Source organism: Lycorma delicatula, chromosome 1, assembly GCF_047948215.1.
Source record: "Lycorma delicatula isolate Av1 chromosome 1, ASM4794821v1, whole genome shotgun sequence".
NCBI lineage: Eukaryota > Metazoa > Arthropoda > Insecta > Hemiptera > Fulgoridae > Lycorma > Lycorma delicatula.
In genome coordinates, this window is record NC_134455.1 from 145,384,769 (window position 1) to 145,407,273 (window position 22,505).

Genomic DNA, 22,505 nt, shown 5'->3' on the forward strand with positions numbered 1-22,505 from the left:
AGTAACTGGGTTTATAAATTCAAATCGATGCAAATGAACACCAGCATATGCTTCTTGTATAACTTATTCATAACCTGATTATTACTATCTTTATTGATAACAACCATCACTTAAAGCAATAATAAATGGAAAGAAACGCTAAAAACAAGCAACATCTAAAATAAGGGCAAAAATATCACATGGTTATAATATACAATATCGCATAACAAATTCACTTATTTATTCAATTTTTTAATATTAATTATAAAAAATATGATGAAAAGGCAATTATTATACTCAATTTACTTGTCTGCAAGCATATCAGATAGTTATATTACAGCAGTTATCTTATCATTTAGTACCAAACAACATTATTTGTAAAATATTCAAGTTTAATTTCCGTACATATTTATTTTTCTAAATAAAATTTATATTTTACTTATATATTACTTTTCTTTTACTTATGTATTTGTATTTTCCTATTGAATGGAAAGACTTTAAATGAAGACTTCCCAAACCAAAAAATGACAACAGCTTAACTCATAATTACATCTAAAATTTATAAATGCTGATATTTTAGAAACGTCGGGGGGATGTAACTATTATCACCAAGTAATCATAAAAAAAAGCCAACAATAAAAATTTAGCATTAATTTAACACAAAAGTAGGAAAAACAAACTACTACTAAAAAGTATCTGATAAACCTCATACAGAATTCACGAACAAAAAATACACGGACAAATGCCTTGTTATATAAAACTATTAGCAAAAAAGGAAAGGTTTTCATTGAATTGTTAAAATAAAGTAGTAAATCATTTCAATAAATAAACTTGATTGAATTATTTATGAGTTACAAGAATATGAAACTAAAGAAGAGCTGATATAAAACATTACTAAACATACATAGCTTTGTGGCGGTAAAGGTTAAGATGTCATCACCATATTTCTATATTATGAACAAATCTATTTCATAAGTACATTGTTCTGTATGACTAATGATCAAACACAGAATATTACTGTGCTTTATATATTGTTCATATTGCTTTTATATTTTTATTATTAAAACATGAGAAAAATAAACAATTTCTGAAAATTTAAAAATTAATGACTTCGATTTGTCATACAAATAAATATCTACATACAAAGAAATATCTACACCAGCCCACTTCTCAAAATTCCATTATTTTTATGATATATTAAAAGAATCAAATTATAGTAATAAATGTCATACACAGAAAAGTCTTCTTTAAAACCAGACTTAGAATAATAACTGAATTTAAAAGAGGTTAAATATGACAGATTAAGGAGAGCTTTCTTTTTCCTGTTTAGCCTCCGGTAACTACAGTTTAGATAATTCTTAAGAGGATGAATGAGGATGATATGTATGAGTGTAAATGAATTGTAGTCTTGTACATTCTCAGTTCGACCATTCCTGAGATGTGTGGTTAATTGAAACCCAACCACCAAAGAACACCGGTATCCACAATCTAGTATTCAAATCCGTGTAAAAATAACTGGCTTTACTAGGACTTGAACGCTGGAACTCCCGTCTTCCAAATCAGCTGATTTGGGAAGACGCGTTCACCACTAGACCAACCCGGTGGATTAAGGAGAGCTGAGTTAAATTAAAATCACTTTTAAAATAAAAAAATAAAAAATGATTACAGTAGAAACAAATTTATATTCTACTGAAGCAAATGTTAAACCCAATACAATTTCTAAATAAAGGAAAAAATGATTCTAGAATATATTTTTTAGAACTGTTACTGTCATCTTCAAGTTATATACTTAAAAGTGTTTTAGAACGATTGCTGTCATTTACACAGTTATATACTGAAAAGTGTGAACTAGAATTTTTAATTTATTTTTAAAACAAGATTTAATTGCACTATATGAAATTTTTCTTTGTACAAGTTGTAGAAAATTTCTATGATTTTAGTTCTGCTTCCAGTTTTTGAAATTCAATTTCAGGTAACAATTTGGAATCATGATCTCAATCACCTTACAACTCCTAAACAATTCTTCGAGGTGTTTTATTGCTCACAGAGTACTGTAATCAACCACCTCTTCCTTGGTCTGCCTTTTGATGTTTTAAGTTTTATTTTGATCTGAAACAATGCTTTTGGTATTTCTTCTTCATCCATATAGAAATGGAAAAACCAAAATCTAGAAATAGCTGTAATCTCACCAACACTTTCAATTCCTATACATAACAGTACAAAACTCTTCTGTTTTTTATACCATATCTCTCAAAAATCCCACATTTGATTTTTCTCTCGCTACTTGCTTCTTACTTAGCAGGTAAAATGGTAACAGTGATTGTTACATTCAAAAAATATCACTGAATAATTTTACGCATAATATTTCCTTACACTGGTTAGAGTTATTTTTATGCCATTTATTTAAATAATGCTATTGTTAAAGTAAATTAAAATAAATCTCATAAATTTAAAAATGTAAATCATAATATTTAAAAAATGGCATTTCTCCTTAAAATAACACTTTTTTTTGTTTTTTCAAAACAACACAATTCTAACAAACCAACAAATATTTTTCTGTATTCATAAATGACTGGACAACAAAAATATGTTGAGACCTCAAACAAACACTACCTAAGTGTTTCAAATTTTAATTTCCCAAACAACAAACAATTAAACTTTTGATAATATTAACAATGGTATACGTCAAAATGGAAATAAAAAGATAAAATACATTTAGCTTTGTAGCTTGGGATCTAGTGAATATTATTATAAATATTGAAGTACTTCTGATATGTTATAATACTGTGTATCACAAAAGAAGGTATCTTTTTAGACTTATATAAAAGAAAGTCAGCCAGTCAGTCTCAGCTCCCCCCTCTCACTATCTGTCTGTCTCTCTCTCTCTCTCTCTCTCTCTGGTTTGAAAGCAGTTACTTGGAAAAAAAAATTAATGGTGAATGAAAAATAAGTATCTCAGCTGAAATTAAGTGATCAATCTAAGATTGTAAATAAATGAAAAATGGTTGCTAATGTCAAAGAAGTACTCTATTATTAGTTATACAAACCAAATGAAACACATACCCTGTTAAATACATTAGATAAAAGAAGTAATAGATAACGGCTAATTTAACATCTGTCATATATTCAGACATTATGAATGGAATGGTTTGTTTCTTAATCTGGCTCCTCTCATAATTATAAAAACCAATTAGAGAATTCCCTCCCAGGAAGGAATTTTATGCATTCTTTGAACAAATAAAATTATGTGTGTACATAAAAAAATCGTATGCACCCACTTTCAAGTGTTTTTATATTTTTAGTATTATAAAATGTTTTGTAATTTATTTATCACATCATGCATTACGATAAGCAACAGATATTGGTCTGCCAGTAAATTTTACTCATAGCACTTTTACGAAAACTATTTAACTGATTTAATAACCAATTTTCATAAAAATCAGCTTGTAATCGTGAAATACAAACTAAAATATTTATAGCACTAATCATCATTACTGTACATCTCCTGTATTCTCTTTAAAGAAAATGCATATAGATTCAACTTAAATCATAAAAAAATTTCAAAATGAGAATTCATGAAGTCTGTAATTACGAGAGTAGTAAACTAAAAAAATAAAATGTTGGGTTGATTTTGGTTTTAGTTTTTCAATCATCTCATTGACTGTTACAAATATTTGAGTTTTGTTAATAAAAAATAATAACAATGTAAAGAAAAGCTGAAAACTGCACAAATCTCTCCATAGAGAAAAATACCTAGCTGACTTTATTACCTTACCTAGCTGACTTCTGCATGAAGAGACATTTTTGTCATTCATTGAAAAGGATCTGCATTTGAATGTTGGTTAGGGATGATAATTTTCACAACTGAAAATTTACAAATTCTTTCATATTAGTAAGTTGGTGTCAGGAGAAACATCTATCCATATGAGTGTGCGCGCGCGTGTGTGTGTGTGTGCGTGTGTGTGAGAGAGAGAGAGAGAAAGAGAGAGATATGTATATATTAGGTTTTGGGGAAATCAAACTAATCCCAACTTGAACAAAAGAAAATTACATATAGATTTTCTTTGTTTTGTTTTATTCTGATATCTACAAAACTCTGAGTAACTCTCAAACATAAATATGATACATATTAAAAAATAAAATTAATAAATTTTGCTCAAATCATTTTTTTTTAATCTGTTTTCCCACATTTTTTTGAACTTCTTTTTTATAGTCATCAGTTCATAAGCTCTTCTTGATACTACCCTTCTACAGAGAGTAAACTGCATATGTTCCAAGTGTATAGTCATCAACTTTGGGTTTACTAATTATCCCCAAAACTATTTATTTACCTTCACTGTTCTGCGGAAACTGAGTTAATTAAGAACCTATAATATAATGAGAACGTGTTGTGGATTGTATTTAAAAAATACAATTTTTTATTTTTATTTAATTTACATCCATTTCTTAATGGAAAATTAATAAATAAAAATGATCAGTGAAAAATGGCAAACCTTGGTAGAGGTTGACATATTTCTCTTTCTTAGGCTTGTTCTAGTACAAGGAATTTCTTTCTTTTTTTTTGCCCTTCTGAATATTAACCTATAAGAGGACGACATATACAACATAACAGTTTGAAATATATGCTTCACTTGATATAAGTAACTGGTTATACACACATACATAACCATTTCATGCAAGGATGGCAACTGGCACTCTATTTGTCATCCCAATGTTAACATAAACATTCATGGCAGTGCTAGTGAATTAGCAGTATAGACTTTTGGATTTAGAATATTTAACATAAAACATTTACTCACCTCATGTCGCACAGAAAATGGATTTTTGGTTTACACTTTTATAATTGAAAAATGTTTTGAGAATCAAAAATAATTCATAACTTTGACACAGTATTGTAAAGCTACTCAATTACCAATTAAACATCATACAAAGAAAAAGGATATTAAGTTATAACAATGTTAGTTATAATACTCCATAGATAATTATACTACTAATATTTTAACATTAATATACAATTGGTTTTTCCAATTCATAACTGCTTTAATTTTACAGTCATCATAAACTTTTCATTTAATTTATTTTCTGTATATATTTTTAATTAATAAATTCACCAAATAAGCTCTAAACTTATTTTGAGAATGATTTGAACATTTTAATCATTGGATGAAAGGCTGTCATACTATAATCCATGAGAAGTCAGCAAGTTTTAATAGAACATACTAAATTTGACAGATAATGTAATTCTACTATCTTATTCCTCAAAATATCTAAAGATGGAGGAAACTATCACCTAAAAATCTAATGTTAATTTAACAAAATATCGCAAAATACTTATTTAAATAAAAAGTATTAGACTCCATCACTGCAACAAGTCATGAAAAATATATCTTAGCTAAGCAGTTCAAGATATGGCAGAACAACGGATAAAAATCAGATATATTTAAAACAAGAAAAAAAATCATTTGATTTGATAAAAATCATATCTCAATTAAAATTTTTGTTAATAGAAATAGATAAAATGATATTCTATTAAAAATTAATTTAAATACTTTTGAACCAATTTCATTACAAAAATAAGCATTGATCATGATGAAAGTTACATGTACCACCAAAAATTAAATTAATTTTTTATCTTCCTTATAAAACAAGATGTAATCAAGACCATACGCAGTAAAACATGTCAAAAAATCAATAAAGAAAAATGAAAATTTTTTTTATGAAAGAATTAACAATTAGCCATTAACCTGGTGGAAATTGGTAATATATGAAAAGATGCCATGCCTGACCATTATTCAAACCCAGACCTCAGTATGAAATGCAAAAACACAACCTACTCAGCCACAGAGGTTGGCAAAAAAATGTAAAAGATGAACAAAAACTGGCACACTACAGAAAGTTAAACTATTGCATAAATAAGCTGTTGAAATTCTGAATAAGTATTGTGGAATAGAAGGTAACGTAAATATTAAAATAAAAAACAATATAAAAGACAAGACAAATTTATAAAAGATAAAGCTTCTTGGTATAAATTTAGAAGTCTTCATGCTGACTTTTAAATTGCATGGTCCACGTTTTAATTCCTGCTAGGTGTTTAATATCATTTTTCATTTCATTTACAGATTGTGATAGGAAATATGAATAAGATCACCATAGTGAAGAATTTTTTCTGGATGCTAATATATTTTCTTTTTAACAAACAATCGCTAAAACAAAAAAAATTACTCTTTCTTTAAAATACCTTCTACCCCACAATTAATGAATATTTCTTATTTACCTTGCTTCTTCCTAAAATTTAAAAAAAAAATTGAATTTTACATAGAGCAACATAATAAAAACCTGATAACCTGGATTTGACCGAACCACCAAACAACATGGTCTGGATCAGTGAAAACTTTGATTATCCCAGAAATTATTTTTATTATCTCATTTTTTATTTATAGTTACAGTATTTAAATTTTTAACTTGATTGATTTCTTTGTTGGTTTACTTTTTTAAATTTAATTTAAAATAAATATATCATTTATTTATTTTGACCTAAAATTAAACTGGTTCAAAATATACTAATAAATTAAAAGAGAAATTAGTACTTAGAAGAAATGCAGTCTATTCAATAATGGAAATTGTCCAAACATTGGTTTTTAATTATTAAACTGGCCAATATTAGAATTAGAATTTTTATAACACAATTTACAATTTTTTTCTCAAAATTACAGTTAGAAACTTCATACTATCAGGCTGAACCAATCATGAATCTAAATTAATGAATTTGTATTATGGTCAAATTGTCAAATAATAACAAACAGAAATGACTCTTTAACAACAAAAATTTTATTTATGCATACATAAGCATTTGTTTCAACGCTTGTTTCATGCGTACATACAACACTTACATAAAATTTCTAACACACAATGATCCAGTTATTCAGGACTACAATTTTTTAACTGTATGCTATAAAACAATTAAGGGCTGCTAAGGATCACTGCTTATCGCAGACACACGTGATCTTGAGGAATATGCTGTAGTGATGTCATTACTAACGCATCTGATCCTCCATGCACTGATATTAGTCTGCTAAAACTCTTACTCAAAATCCTGTTCTTTGTTGTTAAAAGCTAATTTCACAGTAAATCATACAATTTGTTTGCATTTGAATTGTTTCAAAAGAGATTCCTAATGCTCTTGTTTTTAGGAAATCAACTATGAAATGTATTTAACGATGTTTTCAAAACTCCGGCTAAGGTAGACCTGCAGGCTATCAGGCAAATATAATCGCAGCTGAGTTTAATTAGCATCTTAAGAGAACATTACAGAGTTTAAGAGACACATCTTATTTAACCTGTCAGAGGATCACTAAATGTCTAAAAAGCTGAGACCCACACAAGTTTGATTAGTTCAAGAACTACACTCATATTCAGTAATGTGTACCACCTATTGTGCAAGAGGTTTACAAAATTCACTCCCAAGATAATTGTTAAATTAATCAACTTTTTTAATTTTTTTAATATAACTTTTTTTAACACTCACATTGAACGGTAATACTCATAAACTGCATGAAATATTACCTAATCTATCAAAAGTTAAATGAGTTTTCATATGTAGACACTGAATTATTTGATTCAACTCAAATGTTACTTTAGTTGTTCACAGACATCTTTTACCCATTAGTAGCCAGGCTTGGACTTAATGAAAAATACTGCTACTTTTGAAAAGACAGTGCAATTCCATCTTGCCTACTAAATTATACTGTAGGATTTATAGAAAAACATCTGAAATTGCAAAGTACACCCTGTTCAAAGTACTGAAACAGTGTCTGGAAACATATATTGTCGATTAAATTTATATATTTCAAATTGTGAAAGATTTAAGGGCCTTTTGTAATGGAAATTAGAAAATTATTTACACTTTAAAAATCTTTTTAAAAAATGTACTAAATAAAATAATTTTTTAATTGAAGTTTACAATCTCTTTGAGTCAGAAATATGCGAATCACTCTATACAATAAAAAATTATTAATTAGAGCAAAGTATATTACGTTAAAAAATAGAATAGGTACTTTCTGATTAAATGGAGGCCACATGTTTTCAGAAGGAAGAATGGACGTTTTTAAAAAAAATTCAAACATTTGGTTAGATTATATTAATCTAACCAAACTTCCTATGCTCACTTCTTTAAAAATAGAAATCCCTACTAGACATTAGTAATTCTTTTTAAACTCTGAAATTCTATAAAATAGACATATTAAGCGATGATCACATTCTATACAGTGATTACAATTCTGGTAAATTGGCAAAAGAAAATACACAAGGAAATGTCCTTCAACATTTTCTCAGTAATTAATAAAAATTATTATAATTACTACAGCAATTCCTCAAAACAATGAAATAAAAATTAATTACGTATTTTAAATTACAAATAACTCACAGAAGAAGTTTTAGCAAAATGATTTGAAGAAATAAACTTTAAAATACTTCAACACTAATATCAAATTGATGTTATTAAATAAAGCAGTTTAAACAGAATTAATTTAAATCTTGACACTCGGATGACGTCTACACGGAAATAACCTTAACAAAAAGTATTTCAATATGTACAGAAAATAATATGAAAACATTTTTAAATAACAACTTGTTTTTATTTATACAGAAACTGTTCTTTCTATAATAAGCGCAATTCTAACAACATAGCAACAAGATGAACTAAGATGATGTAAAAAAAATGTTAAAATAGAAAATACCAAAAGACAAAATTCAGGAGAAAAACCCTACAGATATTCCTTAGATAAATTGTATAAATAATTATTTTATAAGTGAAAACATAACTGCAAATAAATGTTCTCACCATTAAATAACTATAAATGAGCACAAATAAAGATGGAGTGCATAACTATAACAACCCCAGCAAGTGCATTTTCCTAAACACAGTGCTGACTTATTACTCTACTCTAATACATTATTATTAAATAACTCATTACTTTAAAATAATCCTAGATATGGAAATTTATAGCTTTTATTTAATTTAAATTTGAATGGGTAATAGTCGAGTAAACAGCAACCAGTATTTTTAACTTTTGTAATCTGACTGATAATTCATTTTCTTTAACTTTTTAAAGATTTTACAGTCTTAATATTATTTATTGATTACATAATTAAACCAAATGGAAACTAAATGTTTTCAATAAATTGAAAATAATAAAAAAACATTTGACGCTAATTAATATGTAATAGATTATTCGATCATAAAAATAGTTTTAAAAATCATGAAAAATATTAAAATGTACAGTATCGTAGGGGAACATTAACATTCAAGTATAGGGAGAATTTAAAATCAAAATGTTTACATTTCTGAAGGGAAGGGATGTTTAAATGAAAAATCATTGAATAGTATGATTATACGGTTCAATGCATAAAGTTAATTACTAAGAGAATAAAAATAATTATAAATAGAGATAAAAATGAAGTACAGTACAAGTATGTATACAGATAAGATAAAGGTCACTCCAAATAATGAGCATTTTTTTATTGTTTATTCATCCAACAGAGTATTTATAACTATTTACTGCATTTGGAACAGGACAATATTCTTTATATTATAACCGATTCACTGAGTCAAGCAACAAATAAACACATACGCACAAGATGAGCCCAATAATAAATCTAAGCAGTTCATTACTAGCGATAATAGAAGAATGCCAATATATAAAAAAATATCATAAATATATCAAATAGCATAAAATATAATAAATAATAACTTTTGAATTTATTAACAATACCAGGACCAGTTCTCCAGTTCTAATTTTGTTGATAATATGAAACAGTTAATAAATAATTGCATTGTTTATTACTATATTCAGAAACCTATTTTTAAAATGGGGGGAATTATTACACTTTCAACGGGATACTAATAAGATTTTTTAGTTTATTATCAGAAGTAAACAAAAAAAGCCTGTGCTTCAAATTACTCTGGATCAATTAATAAACTATGATATAAACTTTTGTCATAAGTAAATAAAATTATAAAAGTACTTTATTTATAATTCAAATAATTTATTCAAACAATAAAAGCTACCAAATTAGAAAAATATATAAAAATCAAATGAGTAAATGTGAGAAATTAAAGGTGGCACCATAATATATAATTAAGTAGTACCCTACTTCTATAATCATAATTTAACAGTAATATTAACAGCATTATTAATACTACAAAATTACCTCCTGAAAAAACCTTGCAGCCTGAAAAGAATCATGGCTAAAAAATCTATAGTAAACATCAATAAAACCTCTTTAGGCAGTAATTTAGCAATTGAAGGAGGTCTTTTCAGTTCACTGACGAGCTCAAAGATTACTACACACAAAATAAAATTTAAGTCGTCGTGTAATACGATGAGTAAGCAGTTGTGCTACAGTGCAACAGTGAAATTAATAATTATGATATGATTAATTTAATATACAACAGGTCTTACCTGGAAGTGAAGAATGATAGTCCATATCAGTCCAAGAGTCAACTTCGGATTTCCATCAACAATATCTTCCGCCCGAATATTAACCAATTTAATCTGAAACATGAAGTAAACATAAATAAAAAGCGGTAAAAGATATTAAATAGTTAAGATCATTCATTAATTAAAATATTAAAATAATTAAAAATATTAAATCATTCATTATTAGATTTTAGTTTACAGAACCAAAATTTAATAAAAATAAACAAAATAAAACATAATAACGTTATAAGTTGTTTCAATTTACAGGCTAAATGAACGACAAGAAAAGACTAAAGATGAAACAATCCAAACTCCTTTTCTATACTTTTCACAAGCTTACAGAGATGACTTAGATAGAAAAAAATCGAATGAATACAAATCAGAACTCCTGATGGTTGAAAACCGGTTTTTTAACCATCTAATATCTTATAAAATAATAAAAACAAGTATAAAAACAATAACTGCTTGATGAAATGTAAAAAGTAAAACTAAGTTGAGATAATAACAATATTTTTAAATGGAATAAATTTATTTTAATTTATCTTATGATAGACTAATACAGTAATAAATACTTTATTTCCAAGAAAACAAGAAATATAAAAAAAAATTGGTTTATAAGATCCAAGAACATATTAAGTTTTTGTACATTTTATTTTTTATATTTTAATTCACTATTTTAAACATATAAATATGCATAATGAGGGCATATAAATAAATTTAAAAAAAAGAGAAAACTTTTAAAAAAGTTATGCAAACAAAAGATAGAAAAAGGAAAGAGAAAAATTGGACAATACTGGAAATAGAAAATGAAATGTATCAGAAGATTAAATAGGATCTAACCATTAAATAGATGCTATTAAGTAGGATCAAAGAATCTAAATGAGTCTGTAAATGAAAGAATGTTCGATAATCCCTTAATATGACCACTTCTGATGATGGGAACTTGTTCTCAAAGTATGTTGTTAGACAAAAATAAAGGACGCTTAAAGTCAAGGTCTTATACATTATTTAACCTTGAAATGACAGTTCAAAAACATATGGAACACCTACGGTAAGGCGTTTATGAAAATAGTTTAGTATAAATTGTAGTTAGATGCTGATTGGCCACGCTATACTTATTATTTTTATGAAAACTGTACAGATTTTTATAAATCAAGTTTACTTAAAGAAAACAACTCTGTACAATTTATCTTTGGAGAGAAATTTTATACTATCAGGCATTAATGGATAATGACAACAATAGTCAATGCTACTTCTTAGACAAAAATTCTTTTAGGTAATAAAAAAGAGGGAGGGAATCATTTGTCAGAACAAAAACAACAGGAACAAACTGCTTAAGTTTATAATATTTTAAGAGGCATACATATATACATTAACGAAAAAAGCCAGAAGAGTTGTATAACTTTCTGTCCACAGAGGGCTTAGGCCTTGACAGACTTAAGGAAAAAATTAAGCGGAACATTAAACTAGGTAAACATATAAGTAAAGAATTAAAATTATTCTACTCTTTATATGAGAACCATAGTAACAATATCTCTCCACCATCTTGACCAATTATAGCCAAAATTAAATCTAATCAATAACACCAATTCAGAAGTCATCGTAAAAAAATGTCATAAAAATTTGTTAATCCATTCTGAAAACAACAAGCAAACAATAACTGATAGAAAAGAAAAAACAGATTAGACTTATTATCCCCAACTCCAATGTTGGGAAAATTTTGAATACATTACTGTATAGCTATACAACATAGTATAGTGTAGCTGTACATACTGTCAGAAAAGTAAAAATAAAACAAAATATAAACATCTACTCTTCAATTTTCTACATATCTGCTGTATTAATGCAGGCAGTTACACAAAAAGGTATTTCTTATGAAAAAATATCTCTGAATTAATCTAGTTACTTATAACTGTAGTATTTTGAAAATAATGAAAATCTGAAGAAAATAACGTCCTGAATTAAGGCTGTTGAAAATATTTGTAATTAATTAATTATACCTAACAAATTAATAAATAGTAATGTAAAAACTGAATGACCAAGAACAGCACAGTGGTCAAATAAAAATCATAGATCAACTAAATAATATAATAATAACAGAGTACTACTTATTATTAGTTATCATGATTAACATTATTATTTCAACAGAAATTACTTGTATGTTATTAAAAAAACACAGCGATAGCATTATACTTATAATATTTGTAAAGCCGGTATAATATAAAATAAATCATTTACAATACATAACTGAGGGAGTGGCTGACATTTGCTCCAAGGCAATTTTATATGCAAAGAAAGAAGTAAAAATATATTAATAAACACATGCGTGCATACAGACACACACAAATACATTACTTCAATGGAATTACTGTCTTACTACCATTAATCAACAATTATAAAATAATTATCTTCAGAACATCAAAATTATAGCAAGTTTAATGTATTCCATAAAACATATTCATCAAACACGGAAAAGCTTTTGAAATAAGAGGACAAGTGCACTTATGCTGGAAAACCCTTCTAATTTTGTAATTTAAAATGTTTTCCTGTTGTTGAAAATACATAATAAATAAATAATTTTATTTTTAAATGTTTCCCTTAATTTTATTTACTGTAATCGCTGAACCTTGATCTCGGGACATTCATAAGATACTACAACAAAGTCAAAGTGAAACAATGAGAAATGTCAACAAGGAAGCCACTAAATCAGCTTAACAGAATTAAAAAAGTTTCTAATTGCAAGAAATGTGAAGGTAAGCTACAAAAAAAAGTAGATTGACAAGAAAGAAAGATGGCAATGACTAAGCTGATGATAGCATAAACTTTAATTGGAGCGTTAGACGACTCCTCTTGAAATATTTGATTCACTATATTCATAATGAACTAAATACAAGAATATCCATTCAAGTCTCAGAAAGACATATTATTGAACGGGTAGTCGGACAATGGAATAGTTTATTTATGTTCTCAAACATAAGACCATATATTGGCATTGTCTGCGTCATTGGTAAACTTATATTCAAACAGGCTAAAAGATGACAATGAGAGAATTTAATAGAACTGTCAGATAATTATTGAAAGAGTTCATAAAGAATACAATTAAGGAAGTTCTAAATGCCCAAAGAAGTAGAAGCATATGTCCTCTTGAAAGAAGAATCAATCATAGGAAAAGCACAACCAAAGAATGAATTTAACCTTACAGATAAAATGTGAACTAAAATCTTGAAAAGTAGACAGAAAACATTAGCTATAGGCAGAACAGAAAGAAGGCTAATCTAAATATGCAGAATAACTGTTTAGCTTGGCAATCTCCCCAAAAAATAAATATACGATCAAGAAAATTAAAGGAATGTAAGAATAATGAAAGTCTGTCTTGAAAATGAAACAACAGCTAGAACCAGTTAAAAATCTCAAGATTTGCCAACAAAAAAAAAAAATTAAATTTCTTAATTTAAAAACTTTAATAATAATAGCTTGTTTATAATGTATGGAAATAAGAAATTAATAAATTCAATAAGATATTTAATGTAATAAGGAAAATTACAACACTTACATGAGCTAAAGATTGCCATTACACGTGCCTTAAGCTATTAAATTTATAATATGATTCAGAGTGAAAAATAAAACGAGCTCACTAACGACAAAAATTATTTCAAATCAACGAAAAAATTTTAAATTATGCCATAACTTTTTACATAATGAAATATTAACAAGATACATAATACAGAAGAAAATGTGTAAACCGCTTACAGATGAAAACTTAAATAAAATGTAATTTGGGTGTTATGCAAAACGATTAATTTTGCATTATTTTATAATATTATGTGTTAGAAAATATTAAAGTACACTGTAAGGAGTGGCCTCTGAGAAATACAAGTTCTGGCTGGTAGCCGCACCTAAAACAGCTTGGTGGTTCATGCGAGTACTGTGTTTATTATAGCTGTAAAATAACGAAAACCAATGTTTTACATATTAATCAGTATCCAGGGAAGAGTGCTAGCTAGCTAATATAGTATGAAAAAAATCTTTATTCAGTATACATATTTTTCAGTATTACAATACATAATTTTGCTTTTAAAAAAATAAATAAAAAAATTTATTTTACCTTTTTGAATCGTAGAAAATCAAGTGCCATCTGAACATTTTGAAGCATATGAAATCGCATCTTTCCACGTTCTCTTGGCTGCAACAAAACAAATAACTGACATTAAAAATTTAAAGATGATAATATAAAATTTACTAAACCAAAAAAGATTTATTTTCATTCGGAAAAAAAGTTAATTTCAAGTATTATAATACTTCATTTTTCCAACCAAAATGAACACCACCTTAAAAAAAATATACCTCTGATATTTAGCTCGTGCAAAGGAACCTCCTTGGAAAGGATAATGATCGTAGTGCAGCCAAACTAGAATACCAATTTTAAATCAGGGGCCAAAAAATACATCACCCTAAAAATTACATCTTTAAAAAACAGAGGTGTAAAAGTTAACTGAGGAACAAGAACAAAAATACAACCTAAAAAATGGAACAGAATCAAATTACAACAATCACCAACAAACAACAAAGCAGCTTCGATATTAAAAAGTGTTTAAATTAATAAGTACCTTTTTCAAAAAAAAAACTTAACTCTTACTCATAATGTAAAAAAATTTCAAGAGTAAATGTTTTTTGTTATTTTATTTTAACAAAGTAAAAATTACGAATACACAATGATCAAATTAATCACAGATAAATGAAGATTTTACAATGGAATGTTTCACATTAATTTTAAGGATTTTAGAACTTCTTCATTGAAGGAAAAAAGAAAGAGAAATAAACCCATACATGTACATACTTTTCTCTTTTCTTTTGTTCTCAAAGACATTCAATTGAAGACAAAGACATTAAACAAAGACATTCAATTGAAGAACTTTTGCCATAATTAACCCTACTGAATGGAAGTGAATAATTATTACACAATCTTCAACTCAAGGCTTAAGCATTAATTAATTAAGTGCAGATATATCCTCAAAAGTGATATAATTTACACATAATTATTTCTTAAGGAGTTTTAACAAAAAAATAATGTATAAATATAATAATAAATAAAGTAAAACTTTACAAAAGTTTTGTTAACATTAAAAAAAAAACATACATATAAGTGGTGGTGGTGGTAGTAGTAGTAGTAGCAGCAGCAGATAATAAAATTGATTTTTTCTTCCACACTATTTCAACAACTGATACAACTAAAATTAAATAGTTGACAACGTTTTTAGAAGTCATAGTATACAAATCCTAGTGTCACGAAACGGTGCAGCAGATATAAATATCACTCATCAGGTTAGGATAGTGGTGAACTCGTCATTGCAACAAAGCTTATTTCAAAGTCTAGAGTTCTAAGATTCAAATCCTAGCAAAGGCTAGGACTTTTATATGGATATGAATACTAGATCATGGATATGATGTTCTTTGATGGTTGGGTTTCAATTAACCACACATCCCAGAAACAGTCAACCTGAGACTATACAAGACTACACTTCATTTACATTCACACATATCATTCTCACACATCCGCTGAAGTAATACCTTACGGTGGTTCCAGAGGCTAAATGAAAAAGAAAAAGACATGAATATGAATTCAGCAGGTAGGAGTTATATCTCAGTAGTTAAGACCGAATCATTCTATCACTCCCACGTGCAAGTACAATTATTCTTTTATGCATATAATAATGTACTGAAAGCAATCACCTGTCCAGCGCTGTGACATGCTGATAATCAGTAATTAAAAATTTTGTTGAGTCTCTGTTATTAATGTTTAATAACAAGAATATCATTTCTAATGCTTCACACCATTATTCACTTCAGTGAAGGAAGGTATTTTACTCTGTGTTATGTTGTTACTACATTACTGTTTTATGGTTTATTTTTACATGTTTTATTCAGTGTTATTTTCATTTATCCTGTGTTTTTGGGTCAATCAGGTTTTAACAATGTGTGATTCTGTCGTGAAACAAAAACCGGGAAAACCCTAATAGCTCTGAAAAAAAATTAATCGGTAAGTATGTATAACATTAAAACAAGATAATCCTGAAAATGCAGTCAGACATTGCTCAAAGGCAAGTAGTGCAACAGGCGTTTGCGAAAGAACAGTTTTTAATATAATAAACACAAAATCGATGGTAAACACGTTAGCTCTAACAAGACCCGAAAGCCATTTAAAAGTTGTACGATTTTTCTAAAACCACTATTAAAAAAAAGTTCATTCGTTTTATTTCAATAACGAGTTTCCTAACCTGAACTAAGTATTAAGCGCCGTGAATTTCTGAGCTCCCGTATTTTTCTAGCAGTACATTACATCGTATTTTAAAATCAATGAATTTTCGTTTCAAGTCCAAAAAAATAATTCTTTATCGACTGAACACAAGGATATTACTTCTGGCGTAGGGGATATTTAAGAAAAATTAAGCGATTTCGTGAAAGAGAGTAAGCCGATTTATTATTTAGATGAAAAATGAGTTAATGCGGGACATATACGGGAAAAGGTATGGAAGGATAAAAAAATAAATAGCGAAAAGGAGGCTTTATGAAAAATTTGTCAAATGGGGTGAAAGCCCCGGTTGAAAAGGTAAACGAATAATATTAACGGACGTAGAAAATGAAAATAGGTTTTTGAACAGTGGTTTACCAGTATTTGAATCCAGATCTTCCCAAGATTATCACGATGAAATGAATGGTGACAATTTTATGCAGTGGTTAAAAACACTCGAATTTTTTGCCGAATGATTCGTCACAGTAATGGATAATACGTCGTACCATAGTGAAAATTGAAAAAATTCCAGACGCTTCGATCCGAAAATCGTAAATTTCCGAGTGGTTAAAATCGAATAAAATCGCGTACACCGAAGACATGTTAAAAGTAGAACTTATAAGTTTAATAATATCACTTAAACAAAAATATATTCATTATAAAGTAGAAGAAATAGCAAAATTAAAAAATTGTGTCGTTTTGCGTCTTTCTCCATACCAATGCAATTTTAACCCGCTAGAATTCATACAGGCACAAGTGAAAGACTACATTGGGAGTAACAACACAACTTTTAAATTAAGTGATGTAAAAATCTGTTGATGGAAGATGTTAACAGAATAGACGCAAATTCTGGGAAAAATTGTATTCGACATGTAATTAAAAAAGAAAAAAAGCATGGGAAGCGGACAGTTTGTATGAAAATATTGTTATGAAACTGGGAAACGGTGACAATAGTTCAATCAGCCTACAGTTTATCGGGCATTGAAAAAATACTTTGAGATAAGAAGTATTTTTTTTTTTGTTTTAGTTGATGAAATTTTAACATAGTCATAACGTACTTTCTTAAAAATTTTATTTTTAAGATAAATACATCATTTTTCCGCAATCATTTCCTAATTTTTACTTTTTACTTCATTTTTATGTTACAAGTAAAGAGATTTCTCTCCGATGGATTGCGCTAAATTAAATTAGAATCACCATAATGTTATATTTTATGCTGCAGACTTTCGAGAAACAAATTATAGTTTTGATATTAAAAAATTGAATCATGTAACTAATTTTTTCTCCAACAACCGAATGTTTGGGATGATCAAGTAAAATTATATTTTGGAGCTGTAAAAAAACAAAAAAAAAAAAAACAGAATTTCTAGCTTGCAGTATCCACATTCATATTTATCTGCAGATGAAATATGGATGAATAATGATTGTATTTAATGTTTAAATAACCAATCAGAAAATGTATAAGACATAAATCAGTAAGATTAACTAACAGAAAAGGAAAAGTAAGACTACAAAGACATAACAAAATACTTTACTAAAATGTGTTAAAAATGCTGGAAAATAAAATCATTAAACCAAAATTTATAACTGAGCAAAGGGAATTAATAATCATTATTATCTGATAAGTTAATGTTATCTTCATCAAATTTAATGCACTCGTTGATTTCCTAATGTTTTAGGTCTAGTGTTTTTAGTTTTTGCTATTAACGTAAACAGTTACATTTTACATAGAATCCAAAAATAATGAACTCAACTTGCGCAAAGAAAATGAAACGTACAAATAAACTAAATTTGACAGAATCAACAGACAAAAAAAGGCGTTAGATTTGAATCGATCATAGTATTTTACAAAAAAATATTTACAATTATTGGAAAGCGGATAGGAATTTTTATTATCTTTAATAATACAGCGACTAACATTCTGTAACATACTATAAATTAAACTGCACCAAGCTTAAAATAATATCTACCGAAAACTAAAAGTGTTTGTAGGATTTTTATTTATTCACTGACAATTTTGTCACATTTAAAACATTTATATCACTCATTTGATAAATGTAATAATTTAATTGTACACTTTTAAAAGTAACTTTTACATAATCGATAAAAATCCATTATAATTAAAATAAAAATTTAACGGCATACAATAACAAAATAAAATAAATTAACAGATTTGTTTCCGCTAATAATGGTAATAATCCATCCATTTGAGGATATGCAACATGATAGATCCTTACGATAATCAAAATTCTTACTCCCAATGATTTGGAAAAAATTTATATTATCCGTACAAAATTTTCTTCCTTTAAGCACGAGCACAATTCTTTTTAAGCAAGTATAATTTTTCAATTTTAATGGAATAAAAAAATACCTTAAATGATCTTTCAGTAATGAATTATGAAGATTGGTTTCTAATTTTATACAGTGTCTATCTCTTATAGTAGAAGAAAACCCCTTAATCCGCTTCCCACACAAAGGTTAAATCCATTTATGCATTTCACAAAAACTATTGGAATTTAAAAAATCAATCTACCGTTCCTTTTGTACTCGAAATATACGAAAACTGAATTAAAAAATACCCACAAAGAAAGCGAATAACCGTTAATGTGAATACAAAAAAAAAACAAAGTAAAATTTTATCATTTTGAAATTAATTACAACGCTGCGTTTGACTTCTATTTAATCAGTAAAAGTGAATAATAAAAACAATCCATGTCAAAACAAAGAAGTCACATATGTACATGGATGATACATAAATAACTTTTTTTTAGATTTTATACATAGATATAATATGCTGATAAGATGTAATTTGATGAACTATTTTTTTTCTACATATATTAAAAATTTACCATTCAGTGGGGAAATGAATGAATAACGAATGTATAGATCATAATGAAAGTAGGCTTTCCAAAGGCTAAGAGAAGAAAATCTAGTCCATCAATCATCTGATACCTTGAAATAAAAAGCGTCACCAATAGTTATTATAAAGAGCTAATTATGAATGCCGATTAAATACGAGTTAACAGAATGTATCCAATTCTATTAATAAACAAACCTCAGAATGATAACTGAAGGCTGACAACAAATATGACAAGTTGCGATTGAGCTTATACGCAGAATTATGGTGTTGAAGAGTAAATAACAATATGCACAAGGTCTTTTTTTTAAATTATTTTTCTTTTTTGTAACTCAAACCCGAAACTAATAAAACTTTTGGCTTATTACCACGGAGAAAATACTTTTTTCACCTAACAACGGTTTTAAGTGAAAAATTGATATGACAACCATTCAAATAAACAGAATACTAAGAAACAGATAAACAAAAAGATAAAAAGTTATACACACGAAATTAAAAAAAAGAAACCTAATATTGCAGTAACCTACCCAAAAACTAACAATATAAAACGTACTAACAGTTTCTAGTTGATTTAAGATGCTGAGGAATATTTAACATGATATTTAAGTTACCAAAAACAAAAATAATGAATATATAGCATTTTACCCCTAGTTAATGGAAAAGAACTTTAATCACCAGAAAAAAAATTAAATTCTTTCAAAAAAATTTACAGTTCGAAAACCTGAATTCAAATTCTATGATGGCATTTCAAGGAGACACATTTTTTTTACTAAAAATACTCCCGAGTTTCTGAAAATACGTGCAATTTCATACTAATTGTTTCATAGTAATCTTAACTAATAATTTTACTTTGAATTCTGAAGTTTAAAGCGATAGCCACTTCTAAACTTCTTAGAACCGTATTCAATAAGGATTTCTGTTTTAAAAACAGCTAACTATGGGATGAATTCTCTAAAATGTTCAATCTTCTGTCGATAACTATTATCCTTTCCAATAGCCTTTCCAATCTACACCGAATAAGGATATATTATAACCGTTTTACTGAAAAAGTAGCCTCCCTTAAATCATTATCATAAAAAGCCTCTCGATAAATAAATAAATCTAAACAGTAAAGTATTTTATATCGCTGTCACAATAATAAAAATTATGAATCTATGATAATTTGTTAAGAAGATAATCAACTAAGAGGATATTCATAATGAAAATGAGGATATTCATAATGAAAATAATATAATCTCATTAATCCAGATCCTGTTCACCCAGTCACCCATATTATACTGGACAATTAATTTTAAATAGTTTCAGAATTCAATTTATTTTTTAATTTTGATCTGATATTTTTGTTTCAAATCGGTTTAATATTACGGAATACTCTACAGAACAAATTTATCAATTTTTTTTAAATCAAATAATTTACATTTTGCACTTTTTTTAAACAAAAATTTACATTTTTTTTTTGTTACAAAACATATACGCTCCTCACAAGGGACGGTCGGGAAACCCCGACCTGCCTAGTGGCCCTTAAGAGGACCCCTTTGGCCCGGGCCATTTATGACCTTGGCAGTATTTTTTACTGCAAGGTCGCAGTGACTGCATTTGTGTCACGAGGGGGGCCACCCCAGTGCCACAGATGCCAGAAATTTGGACACTCGTCCAATTACTGCCAGAGTGCCCAGCAATGCGTAAAGTGTGGTGGAAACCACGACACTTCTGCCTGCGTCAAGCCGCGTGAGGAACCAGCCTCATGCGTCAACTGTAAGGGGCCACATCCGGCCAATTACAGGGGCTGCCCCTATTATAAGGAGCAGACAAACAAAGTCAAGGGACTTAAAAAGCCCGCGACTTTGGACGGCCGCAGCTGGGCCCGTGTTGCCGGTGGGGGAAAAACAGTCCCCAAACCGGAGGTGCCGGCACCTGTGGCCAAAGCGGTCGTGAAAAAAGGGGAGGTACCCTCCCCAAAACCGGCGGCAACCACCAAGAAGGTGGTGAAACAAAAGGCGGCGACAAAGCCGGCCCCGGCGAAGAAGGCCAAGCCTTCCTCGACGGGAAAGGCAAAGCCGGTCCCGGCGAAGAAGGCCAAGCCTTCCTCGACGGGAAAGGCAAAGCCTGCTCCGGCTGGGAAGGCCAAGCAGGCTGTTAAAAACACTGTGGCCCCGCGCCCCACCAAAAGGGCGGCCGCGCCAAAAGGCACCCCCAGCGGCAATCCGAAACCGGCTACCCCGTTGGAGACCACTGGCATGGACTTCCTGTCGCAGATGACAGTGAAGGATATCCTGCCAGATATCATGATGGTTTTGCCACGCCTGCTCCAGGCAAAATCTCTCAAGGACTGTATTCAGTCCTTAATAGAGTGCCTCATGGCTGTACTGTCCAGGTATGGTTAGGCCCACCCTCAGACTCTTGCAGTGGAACGCCAACTCAGTAGTAGGCCGGACGGAGGAACTATGCCGTCTGGCCGAGGATCTACTGATAGACGTGATACTGTTGTCTGAGACGTGCTTGAACCCAAACAAGCAACTGACCCTTCGGAACTATTTTACATATAGGACGGATAGGCCAGTTCGACCCGGATCTCGCACCTCTGGTGGAACTGCGGTTTTAGTCCACAGACGCCACATGCATACGCGCGTTGTTCTTCATACAAACGTGATGGAGCAAACGTGTGTGCATGTGGAGCATCTGGGCACGGTGTATCGGCTGGTTTCGGCTTATAGCAAGCCGAACGACGCGGTAACCGGCGCAGATCTGGATGCCGTGCTGGAAAATTGGGATGGGCCCGTGATACTCATGGGCGACCTCAATGCCAAACACGTGTCATGGAACAGCATTCTGACAAATCCGAATGGCAGATTGCTGTACGAAAGGGCGAGAGCCCGCCGCTTGGTCGTCGTAGGCCCTGAGG

The 22,505-nt window shown here is 29.2% G+C and overlaps 1 protein-coding gene across 30 annotated transcripts in view; it reads right to left on the reverse strand.

Annotated features, from left to right (window-relative positions):
- shot (dystonin-like protein short stop) overlaps positions 1-22,505 on the reverse strand; it is a 644,960-nt gene that overhangs the window by 385,314 nt on the left and 237,141 nt on the right. For all 30 annotated transcript variants that reach the window (XM_075363589.1, XM_075363494.1, XM_075363728.1 and 27 more), the window contains 2 exons: positions 14,563-14,640; positions 10,440-10,532 (listed from right to left, as the gene is read on the reverse strand). In XM_075363589.1, coding sequence (XP_075219704.1) covers positions 10,440-10,532; positions 14,563-14,640 — 171 coding nt within the window. The remainder of the gene's footprint in view (positions 1-10,439; positions 10,533-14,562; positions 14,641-22,505) is intronic.